Consider the following 12,877-nt stretch of genomic DNA (forward strand, 5'->3'; position numbering starts at 1 on the left):
GGGCCTCTCTTTACACAGCTGCCAAAGAACAAGGCACTTGGTTTACAGGGACGAGAGGTAAGAGAGGGAGGGGCCAATTCCAGGTGCCCACAGAGACCGTCACCTTCCTCCTGCAGCCCAAACCCAGCTCACCAACTGCCTCCAGCAGGGACACTCTGTCCTGAGGCCCCGTGCACAAATATTGGACACGAGCTGTCATCACATGGCTTTGCAGAGGGCTTCCGTGTATAATTACCAAGCTTCACTCACCTTTCTCACCTCGTCTCCTCAAATCCACAGCCACCTCAGAACTGGGGGCTGGTGTCTGGGGCTCGCCATCACTGGGCACGTTTCCTTTCACTGGTGGCACCTCTGCCTGGGGCAGGTCGACTTCCTGTGGCCTGGGCTGAGGCTCGTCGGGGGCTCGGAGCTGAAACAGGAGCACAGGACGGCCAGGGGGCTCCATGACCTTAACCTCACAACAATCCCAAGCAAGGAATGGATGTCCTTCTGACAGTCAACACACTGAAACCTTGAGAAATGCTATGATATACACCGATCGTGCTCTACCAGCTGGCATAAATCCAAGCTCTGAGGTTAAGACCTCCCAGAAAGTATTTTCAATACTGTATTAACAAGTAGGCAGAAGATCAACAAGGACAAGGAAGACCCGAACACTATAAACCAACCACACCAGGCTGACTTCTATAGAACACTGGCCTGACAAGAGCAAATCACATTCTTCAAATGCACATGGAACATTCTCAGGGAGAAACATACTTAGGCAACGAAACAATCCTCAACAAATTTGAAATGATCGGAGAACATGCTTTGTATGATGTCAATCACAATGGAATGCAATTATCAACGACAATAAAATTAGAGAAATTCACAAATATGTAGAAATGAGACAACACACTCCCGAATAATCAGTGGATCAAAGAAAAAACAATAAATGCAAATAAGAGAGAAAAATGAAAACAAATACATAACATACCACACTTAAGGGGCGCTGCTAAAGCAGTGCTTGGAGGGAAATTTACAGGCCTATATTAAGGAAAAAAAATAGAAAGATCTCAAAACAGTAATCTAATCTTCCACCTTAAAATACTGGAAAAAGAAGAGCAAACTAAACCTAAAACAAGGAAGGGCATAATAAAGGTCAGAGCAGGAATTAAGAAATATAGAATAGAAAAACGACAGAAAACATGCATGAAATCAAAGTTAATTCTTTGAAAAGAACAAAATTGACAAGCCTTTAGCTAGATTAAACAAGAAAAAGAGAAAACTCAAATTACTAAAATCAAAAATAAAATAAATGCAAATAAAATATTAGACCTTACACAAAAATATTAGAAAAGAATACTGTGAACAACTGCATGTCAACTTTGAGGACTTAGATGACATCAGACAAGTTCCTAGAACAATACAAACTACCGAAACTGACTCAAGAAGTAGGAAATGTGCGTGGACTTACAAGACATTGAATTAGTAATTTTAAAATGTCCTCCAAAGAAAAGCCCAAGCCCAGATGACTTCACTAGTGAATTCTAGCAAACATTTAAAGTATCAATACCAGCTCTTCACAAACTCCTCCAAAAAATAAGAGAAAGGAATACTCCCCAACTCATTCTATGAAACAAATATTACCTGATACCAAAACCAAAGACAAGAAAACTACAGACCAATATCTCTTAAGAATACAGACACCAAAATCCTTAACAAAATACTGGCAAAATCAAATCTAGCAACATATAAAAGGATTATATACCATGACCAAGTGGGATAAATCCCATGAATGTAAGGTTAAACATACAAAAATCATTCAGTGTAATATATCAACATAAAGGACAAAAGAACACAAGATCATCTTAATAGATGCAAAAAAAAAAAAAATTGACAAAAATCCAATGCCTCTTCTGGATAAAAACACTCAACAAATTAAGAACAGAAGGGAACTTATTCAGCTTGATAAAGTCCATCTATGAAAACACACAGCTAACATCAGACTTAATGATAAAAACCAAATGCTTTCTCTCCATGATCAAGAACAGGGATGTCTGCCCTTCCACCTCTGTTTAGCACTGCCCTAGCCAGGGCAACTAGGCAATAAAAAGAAATAAAAGGCATCCAGACTGGGAAGGAAAATGTACAACTATCTCTCTTTTTTGGTGACATAATATTGTACACAGAAAATCCAAAGGAATCACACACCAACAAATAATATTAGAATAAAGAAGTTCAGCAAGGCTGCAATACGATATATATATATCAATATAGAACAGTGAATTGTATTCCTATACACTAGCAATGAGTAAGACAATAAAATTTAAACGATTCTATTTATGATAGCATAAAAGATACAAATAAACTGAACAAAAAAAAGTGCAAGACTTCTGTAAACTACAAAACATTGTTTGAAAGAGATTTTTACACTTGATCTTAGCCAAAAGGTTGAGAAGCAATGTTTGAAAGAGATTTTTAAAGGACTTAATTAAATGGAAAGACATCCCACATTCATAGAACAAAAGATGTCCTATGTTGTTAAGATGGCAATACTTCCAAGCTGATCTACAGAGTCACTGTAATCTCAGTCAAAATCTCATCCAACTTTGTTGAAGAAATTGACAAGCAGATCCTAAAATTCATATGGAAAGTTAACCAACAAAGAGGAGTCAAAATAGTCTTTAAAAAGAACAATGTTGGATGATTCATCACTTCCTGACTTCAAAGCTTACTACAAAGCTACAATAATCATGGTGGTATGATATTGACATAGGGGACAAACAGACCAATGGAACAGAACTGAGAGTCCACAAATAAACCCTCATATTTACAGTAAATTGATTCTCAACAAAGGTGCCATGGCAAGTCAGTGGAAGAAAGAATTGTTTTTTCAAAAAAGGTGCCAAGAGACAACTGGATATTGACACGCAAAAGAATAAATTTGAACCCCTACCTCACACCATATACATAAAATTAACTCAAAATGGATCACAGGACTAAATGTAGGAGCTAAGAACTATAAAACTCTTAGAAGAAATTATAAATCTTCATGACCTTGGGATAGAAAGCAACAGAATAACAAACTGGACTTCATCAAAACAAAAAACTTTTATATTTCAATGAACATCATGAAGAAAGTGAAAAAATAACTCCTATAATGGGAAAAAATATTTGCAAGTCATATAGCTGATATCTCTCTATATATACATATATATGTGTGTGTGCATATATATATATATATATATATATATATGCATACGTGTGTGTATGTATATACATACATAAAGAACTCCTACAACTCAATTATAAAATAACTCAATCAGAGGCATCTGGATGGCTCAGTCAGTTGAGCATCCGACTTCAGCTCATGTCATGATCTCACGGTGAGTTCGAGTCCCACATTGGGCTAGCTGCTATCAGCACAGAGCCCACTTCAGATCCTCTGTTCCCCTCTCTCCCTGCCTCTCTCCTGCTTGGTGTGTGTCTGTCTCTCTCTCAATAATAATAATAATAATAATAATAATAATAATAATAAAACATTAAAAAAACTCAATTAAAAAATGGGCAAAGGATCTGAATAGACATTTCTCCAAGAAAGATATACAAATGGCCAATAAAACACAAGAAAAGATGTTCAATGTTAGTTATTATGTAAATGCAAATACAAACCACAATGAGATAGGACTCCACACCCGCAGGGATGGCTATAATGACAACAACAGATAATAACCAGAGTTGGCAAGGATGTGGAGAAATCGGAACCCTCAAATTGCTGGTGAAAATGTAAAAGAGTGTGATTGTTTTTTGAAAACAGTCTGGCAGTTTCTCATTAAACACTGAGTTACCATATGACCCAGCAATTCCACTCCTGGGTATATACCTAAGAGAAATGAAAACTTAGGTCCACACAAAAATGTCTACATGAATGTTCACAGCAGCATTATTCATAATAAGCCAAAAACTAGAAATAACCCAAATCCCCATCAATTGACAAATGAATCAATAAAGTGTGGTGCACACACACGATATTATTCAGCCATAAACAGGAATGAAGTATTCATACATACAAACACATGGACGAACCCTGAAAGCATTATGCTAAGTGAAAGGATGTAGACACAAATGGCCACATATTATATGATTCTACTGACATGAAATGTCCAGATAAGGCAAATCTATAGAAACAGAAAGTAGATTAATGGTTTTCTAGGGATGAGATGGGAAAGCTAACGATTATGGGTTTATTTGGGGGTAATGAAAATGTTCTAAAATTTACTGTAATGGTTGCACAACTTTTGAATATACTAAAAACCAATGAACTGTGACTGTTACATGGGTGAATGTATGGAATGAAAATTACCTCTCAATAAAACGGTTATAGTTGAAACTAACAAACAAAGATTTCCTGAAGGCTTCGAGCAGCAGCTTCGTGGGCCAAACTTCACGCACCCTGCCAACATGGGCTCCGGGCCCCCCTACTGACCAGCTGGTGCAGGGGCCACAGTATTTAACCATCTCCATGAGCCTCAGGGCCTTCAAAACAGAACAACAGCAACTCTCTCCCAGGGTGGCTGTGGAGTCACCCTGGTAAAGTCACCCTGGTAAAGCCCTGAGCACAGGGTCGGGTCAGAGCCCGGCATACCCGGTCAGAGTCCCAGCGTCCAGAGACAAGGCTGGTATGTCTCAGGGAACCAAACCTACCAGGGACGGCAGAGGTAAGAGCAAATCAGACAGCAGATAAGGGAAGTGAATGTCTGAACTGAGGGGAGGAAAGCCTTCTGGAAATTCTGGACAGAACAAAACGAGGATTACCTGCTGGCCTTGGTCCTTTTTTTCATTCAGGTCCCTGGAAGCGACAGCTTCATTTCCCTTTTTGGTGACTTCTTCTATTCGCTCCTCACACTGCTCCTTCACCTCTTTCATCTGATTGATGCACTGGCTCCTTTGGTGAAAGAAAGCAAAAAAAAAAAAAAAAAAAAAAGACAAATATTTAGGGATGTGTCTATACACCAAGTGTTTCCTGCCACGACCATGGAATCCACTGTGTCAGTAAGAGACAGAGCTCATCGTTTTCCTGCTTCCAGCTCTGTATCTCAAGAGCATACGTAACGCAGGGCAACATGTGTGTTTCACTTATTAAGTGGCAAGAAAACTAGTTGACTGAAACTCACTAAAAATTTGTCACACTGTTCTAAAACAAGTGAATTTTATTGGTTAGAAAAAAAAGTATTTTAAAAAATACAATCTGTGTTGTGGCGCCTGGGTGGCTCAGCTGGTTGAGTGTCTGACTTTTGATTTCAGTTCAGGTCATGATCCCAGGGTTGTGGAATCAAGTCCTACATTGGGCTCCATGTTGAGTGTGGGGCCTACTTGGGATATTCTCATTCTCTCTCTCTCTCTCTCTCTGCCCCTCTCCCTGACTCATGCTTTCTCTAAAATAAGTTAAAATTAAAAATATATATACAACCTGAGATATAGTAAGAAATACATACATTTGGTCTTGTCCCCAGCTATTAGCTCAGAGCACCTAAAAGTCCTTAATTTCCTGAGTAATAGGAGAGTCTTCTGTTAGTCAAAGGGAGTCTCTCTGGACCAGACCTCAGATTATGCTAATTCGCTGGCTCATGAAGCCTTAGGATGGGGGCTGGTGGCCAGAGGAAACAATCCCATGATTATAGGGTTGGACTTTCAGCCCCACCCCCATCCTCCAGGGAATGGGGAAAGTGGAGATGGAGTTCAACCATGCGACCAATGATTTAATCAATTGTGCCTGTGTAATAAAACCTCCAATAAAATCTCTGGGTGATGAGGCTTCGCAAGCTTCCCAGCTGGTGAACATACCAATGTACTAGAAAGGTAGCACCGAATTCCACTAGGAAAGGAGCTGTCTCCCCCCCAAATGCCCTAAAACCAAGTCTCTACCATATAACTTGTTCCTGAGTTACATCCTTTATAATAAAACTGCAGTTGTACGTACAGCACGTGCTTGAGGAGTTCTGTGAATCGTTCTAGAGAATTATCAACCCCGAGCAGTACAGGAAGCAGAGTTCAGGTGGCCTGGGGACACCCAGAACTTGTGGGTGTCATGTGAAGAGGGGAGAGTCTTGGGACCAAAGCCCGTTGTAACCTGTGGGGTCTGTGCTAACTCTGGACAGTGTCAAAATCCAACTGGACTTCCGCTTCCGGAAAGATGGAATAGATGTATTTTTCCCTAGTCCTCCCATTAAGCACAACTAAAAACCCTGGGCATTGTATTTAAAACAAACATAAGAGGACTGAACAGTAGAGAGAAGAAGGCAGAACACCATGGTGGTGTCACTGGAGAGCACGTGGGAAGCCCGTGTTTCCACCCACACCTGACAGGAACGCATCCTCTCCCCATGGGGTGATGTCAGAGGGTGTCCGTGAAGAGTCCAAGCCTTCTTGTGTGAGTCCCAGGCAGCAGGAAGAAACGAAGAGGAAAGGGAAAGGAGAGGAGGGTGTGGTGGACTGTCCTCATCTTCAGAAGCCTTCCTACAGTCCCACGCTACCACTACCTTTCCCCACTGGCCAGAATGTAGTCACTGGGCCATACTTAACTGAAAGGAGGGTTAGGAATGCAGAATTACATTGGGAGATAAAAAGTAACAGATTTAGAGAAGCAATGGCCAGTCTTTTCCATAGGCAGTTTCAAAAATATTTTGAGCCACAAAATATTAATGATTGCATACAGTCCCAAGTTGAGAACATATTCAATTATATACTATTATATTAACTTAAAAGGGTTAGAATTGGAGACACCGTCATGAATTCATGCTTGGTTTAATGTGAATACAGCTGGAAACATACAGAAACATTTATCAATGTCTGCATATAACCCAGGTTAGTACACACACACACAGGTCTCTCTACTCTATAGCTGATAGGGCCCAGAAACACTACCACCCCAGCAGCAACAAACACACCCAGTCCCCAGATCTTGGCTTCTTAGCACCACTCTCCAACTAAAAAGCAACCAGGAGCTCCTCAGAGACATGGTTGATTGGGTGATTCTAGGATACACAGAAGATGAGTCTGGAGCGTCTTCTGGTGCCAGAATGTCACGGAGTGCTCAAAAAGGGGGCGGGGCACACTGCTGGGAGTATGATCAAAACTGGAACAATGTGAGCAAAAAATAAATAAAATAGTAGTGGATTATAACCCAAGGTATAAAATAGATATTCCTAAATCCACGCTGATATAAATAATCAGATATGTAAAAAGAAGGGCCAGATCTCCTGTGCAGGAAAATTTCAAATAGCTTATGTAGACATCCTGACCTTAGGGGAAATGGAGCATAACACCCCAATCTTCAAGTGTAGGCTACGCACACTGACTTCCTAAGACGGCAGCACAGAGGGCGAAGTAACAGTAAGTTTACGGTGAAGAAGCCTGATAGACCCCACCTCAGTAAGGTAAAGATTAACAAGAGTGACGAGCCCTATGGACAGTAAGTCCCCTTGATACCAGGCTGATGGAAGCAGCACTTTACTTCGGTGGCCTTCCCCTGGAAATGTGTTGCCCCAGTTTAACCATGAGAAAAACACCAGATAAAGCCCAACTGGAAATTGTTCTACAAAATACCTGACCAGTATTCCTATCAATATTATAAAAAGTAAGTCTGAGAAACTGTCATAGGCAAGAGGACTCTAAGGAAACATGGTGAATAAATGTTAATGGGGGATCCTGGAAAAGAAAAAGGACATCAGGGATAAACTGAGGAAACGCGGATGAAGTATGAACCTTAGTTAATAATAATGTATCCACACTGGCTAATTAATTGTGACAAGTACACCACATCCATGTAGGAGTGTTAACAATACAGAAAATGGCTCTGCGGTTTACAGGAACTCTCTGTGGCAACGATGTAAGCCTAAAACTGTTCCAAAATTGAAGATTTATTTTTAAAAAATAAAAATAAAAATGAACTGAGCTGGAGGACACCCACCCAGCTGGTGTCAAAGAGCTGTTGTTGGAACATATAATCTAATTCAGACTGAGCCCCTATTTAGCTAAGATATTCTGAAGCATCACAGTTAGCTTTCTGCATAGGATTTATTTTCAGAGTATCTTGTGTGTCAGGGTTGAAAAGTGATGGGAGAATTACCCACTTGTACAAATAAGGAAGCTGGGAGGTGATCTGAAAGTCTGACACTGACCAGAGCCAGAGGACAGAAAGTGACAAGACTGAACCCAGGAGGGACTTGGGGTTTCCTGGCTCTGTGCCAGACCTCTATGACACGGCCACCTCTTCTGAGTCACAGGCCTTTCGGAGCCAGGTATGGGTGCACTTAGCCTGGAACTCCTGTAATGTGCCCTTCAGTTCAAAGGACTGAGTGGCTCTCAATGACCCACAGGGAAAGAAGGGCATCAATGAAAGCCAGACTTCCAGACCTTGGACAGCTTACAGAACAAGAGAAGGCTTGTTGAAAAATTCATTTAAATAAAATTCTTACAAACACACGAGTCCCCGGTGATAGACCAGTAGCTTCAACACAGAGAACAAAAAGAGATATCTCTGTCCTCAAAGTACTAACCATTCCAATTCACTGTTATCAGACGATATCCCAGAAGCAAGTGAACAGGTGCACAGCCATTCCTGAGCCTTTAAAGTCCTACCAATGGGAAACAATGTACTGTTTTCACCTGCTCTCAGCCCTGCCAAAATCAAGTACAAAGAGCCTCTCTCTCTCCCAGCCTTGTGGATGAAGGTCAGCTTTCCACATTCCAGCTCAACAGCATTAAGGGAACAACCTCAGAATGAAGCTCCAATTCTAAGTCGCAGGTCATGTGGACTGTGATAGTGTTACTTCCTGAAGGCCTCGGGTAAGCTTGCTCTTCCACGCATGTGGTGAACATTCAGTCATTAACTAGAGCTAAAAGGAGAGACACACAGGACTCGACCACCAGTGATTATTGTAACGGGTGGAGTCGCTGTAAATGGAATGTACACGGTACAGGGATCTATCAAGGCGGGTCACTCGATCATCCAGGGCACTGATCATCGACTGGTGCTGTTGCATTCCAGCAGTAGCTTTTGCGAACCATTTCCTCATGGTGTGGAGATGAGACGACAAGCAGTTCATGTGAGAAAGCAACCCTAAGTGCTCTGGGGAGAGAGCCTGCAAAGCAGTGTGTGGATCAATACAGTGATCGCTTAGTGATGTCTGCCACAGGTGCAGGCGTGAGAAGTGGGGATGTGGGCCGCCTCTGATCCTAAAGAAAGAATATTAACTTGTGCATCAGGAACCCTGGCCTTGCTGTCGGCTTTTTCACTGCCAGGACTGCCTTCTATAAAAGGTTTAGGCCAGACAGGGTGTTTTCACAGGGGGTGAAGGTATGCTTCAGGTGTCCCACAAACTGAATGCACAACTTTGAATATATGGCTCACAAGGTGCCCGTAACTTTTTATCAGATTCTCAGAATGGGTCTGTATTTCAAAGAAATTAAGAATAACTCATTCTAGCTTCCAGCATTCCACAAACGTCATCCCCACGAAACCTGCTGTATCTGGGACAAGCCTCTGGGCACAACCACTGCAATATACGAGGTCAGCTAGAAAGAGCTGCGATCTAGCTTCCGACCTCCTAAGAGAAAAAGAGTGAGGCCAGCACGCACAGCCATTGTGCTCACTGTCTGCTCCTCCATGGGGAGCAGAGCTGCCCTCCCCGTTCCCCGGGCCTGGCTGATTTCTGATTTCCGGCTGGGCCAACCTCATCTGGGTCAACATTTATCAAGTGAGGCCATTAATGGCTTATCCTATTTCAATCAATGGATGGAAAATGTGCATTAGGGTATCTTTTAAGGATGAATAATAAGACTGGGGCAGTCTTCACTTCTGTCTGAATGCATCTTGTTGATTACTAGCCTAACTCAGGGTTTCTCTGCTGAGCACTACTAGTGTTTATGGCCAGAAAAAAGATGCTGTTGTGGGGCCCACCCTGTGCATCATAGGATGCTCAGCATCAGGTCCTTGGACATTGCCAAAGGTCTCCTGGGAGCAGAATTGCCATCCAAAATCAAGAACCACTGGCCTAGCTGAGTAAGTTTTCATATGTGTATTTTTTAATGTGTATTTATTTTCAGAGAGGGAGAAAGAGAGAGAGAGAGAGAGAGAAAGAGAATCTCAAGCAGGCTTTGCACCGTCAGCACAAAGCCCAGTTCAGGGCTCAATCCCATGAACCATGAGATTGTGACCTGAGCTGAAATCGAGAGTCGGATGCTTAACTGACTGAGACACCCAGGCAACCCATATGCATATTTTCGAATTATGTTTCCTTTGTATTGACTGTTGGTGCAGGTCCTCTGAGTATTTACGTAGTTGGGGCTTCCTGGTTTTAGTTGTATTTGGTTTTAAAGCAATCAGGAAAAAATTGCTTTGCGGGGGGACAATCTTTTGGAAGGACTTCAGAATCCTAACGAGGGCAGGGTGTGAGGAACCTTATTCAGAAGGCAACTTGGCAATTTACAAAACACTAAACCTACAGGTGAGTCCTTTTTAGAAGGAAATAATCCAAAATAATAATTTTTTAAAGTTATACGTATTGATGTCAAGCTTGTTATAACAACCAAAACTTAGAAGTAACCTAAATATCCAAACAGGCAAATCGTGAATTAAATTTGGTGCCCCCACATCGTAGAATATTAACCAGCTATTTTTAACGATACAACATTTTGGAGCAGTACAGACTTTTATTTATACCTAATGCAAGTAAGTGGAAAAAATGATTTTAAAATGCTACTGGTGACTACAATTACGTGAAAAATTTGTATGACCTCGAACACGGACTAGGGAGAAGTCAGCAAATGGAAGAGAGGATCAGGCTCCTAAGTGGCTGGTTGCCTGTGAATCCCAGACCCCCTGTACTGGAATTATTCTGCCTTTATGGGGAAAAAATACACAGACTACAACTTACTCTCCAGTCTCTAAGTTGGTTTATACTATCCTACTATGGGGTCTAGCTAACTTTCTAGAAGTTCATCATTTTGTTGTGATCATAAAAATACTCTGAGAAGTAAAAGTGTAGGGTTTTTGTACGCAATGGAAGTCATCTGCTTAAAACAGACTGTTGTAACTGGAGACGGGACAGACAGCATGGGGGCTGTGGTGACTAATACCATACTGTATGCCTGGAACTTGCCGAGAGTGAAGACTGTAAGTGTTCTCACCACACACACACACACACACACACACAGAAGGATTAGGAATCGTTAACTAGCTTGATTTGGGACATCATTTCACAAGGTACAGGCATATCAAAATATCACACTTTATTCCTTACATTCACATAATGATCGTCAATCATACTTCAGTAAAGCTGAAAAATAAAAGTACTCCATTGTCACTGCAGAAATTCAGAAAGACACTAAAATCTCACAGAAACAGAACGTCCACAATGCTGACACCCAGAAACAAATCACTGATATTATGCCAAAGTGCCATTCAGTCTAGGAGATGGACTTGGGACACATCTGAGCACTTCAGGAAAATGTTTTTAAAGGCTTTCGATTATTAACTTAACCACCAGTACGCCTGCACTTTAAAACTTAATGTAACTTTACAAAGTATGTTGATAAGGGGGTGCCTGGGTGGCTCAGTCGGTTAAGCCAACTCCTGGTTTCCGCTCAGGTCATGAGCTCACAGTTTGTGGGTTCACTCCCCGGGCCTCCTCAGGATTCTCTCTCTCCCTCTCTCTCTGCCCCTCCCCCACCCATGATTTCTTTCTCTCTCTCTCCCCCAAAATAAACAAACATTCAGGGCGCCTGGGTGGCTCAGTCAGTTGAGCGTCTGACTCCAGTTCAGGTCAGGATCTTGCAGTTTGTGAGTTAGAGCCCCGCGTTGGGCTCCGTGCTGACAGCTCGGAGCCTGGAGCCTGCTTCAGGTTCTGAGTCCCCCTTTCTCTGCCCCTCTCCTGCTCATGCTCTCTCTCTGTTTCCCAAAAATAAATAAATGTTAAAAAATTTTTTAAATAAATAAACATTAAAAAAAATTTGTTATAAAAAAAGAAGTGTGTTGACAAAGTCATTTCTTTCTAAGGAGCACCGCCCTCTTGTTTACTTTGTATTATGAGCCACCGGCTTTTCCACAGCTTTCTGAGGCACTGCTCACGCTTAAGTAATAAAGCACATTGTTCTAAAGGACTCCCCTGGAAGGACTGGACCTCCCGCAGAGCCTGTGTGCTCCATGACGGGAAGGGGGAGCCCAGCTTATGCCCAGCGCCCGCCCCCTTGCTCAGAACACATCAGCCCCCGAGGGGTACACACTAGATGTAGAGACGCACTTACAGGTCGTAGGAGAACTTCCTCTCCAGGTTGGTCTGGTTCCTCTGAAACTGGAGAACACCCTGCTGCAGCCTGCCATAATTCTTCTGCAGGGCCTTTAACTGGTCTGAGCCAAGAGGAGGACCCAGAATTGCGCAGGTCACAGGCACAGCCATCGCGACAACAGCAGACACATCAGAACGCAGTGAGCGGTGGCACACAGGAGAGTAAGGAGGGAAGGAGAGAGGGTTCAGAACATTCCAGAACCATGGAGGAGCCCTGGAAATCAGCAACCCGACCCAAATCTGCACCTAGGTTCTTTTCCAAACCTCTCACTTAAATCTTCCTGACCTCTGGCCCTTCAAAAGCGTCAGGGGGTTCTATTCACTTGTTTCTTTTTTAGACATCCTACGAGCTGTCCCACAAGGTGACACATGCCACTGTGTCCCCTGGCCTGCAGCAGACTCATCCAGCCTGTGAAACACTGATTTGGACATCTGCTCAGAGAAGCAGTCTCTCACGGAGGACCCCAACCTCAGCCACCAGGCTCCCTGCCAGCGGCCCCTCCTGCGACTCACCCACACCAGCAATTTCCTGAGGCCTGTGTTCCTTT

At 42.5% G+C, this 12,877-nt stretch overlaps 1 protein-coding gene across 2 annotated transcripts in view; it reads right to left on the reverse strand.

The window, feature by feature from the left end:
- The window catches only part of GOLM1 (golgi membrane protein 1), a 57,014-nt gene that overhangs the window by 11,209 nt on the left and 32,928 nt on the right, over window positions 1-12,877 (reverse strand). For both annotated transcript variants that reach the window (XM_078436899.2, XM_078436898.2), the window contains exons 5-7: window positions 12,289-12,391; window positions 4,798-4,927; window positions 250-409 (exon numbers count right to left, since the gene is read on the reverse strand). In XM_078436899.2, the coding sequence (XP_078293025.1) occupies window positions 250-409; window positions 4,798-4,927; window positions 12,289-12,391 (393 nt within the window). The remainder of the gene's footprint in view (window positions 1-249; window positions 410-4,797; window positions 4,928-12,288; window positions 12,392-12,877) is intronic.

Source organism: Panthera onca, chromosome D4 (genome assembly GCF_046562875.1).
Source record: "Panthera onca isolate mPanOnc1 chromosome D4, mPanOnc1 haplotype 2, whole genome shotgun sequence".
Classification (NCBI taxonomy): domain Eukaryota; kingdom Metazoa; phylum Chordata; class Mammalia; order Carnivora; family Felidae; genus Panthera; species Panthera onca.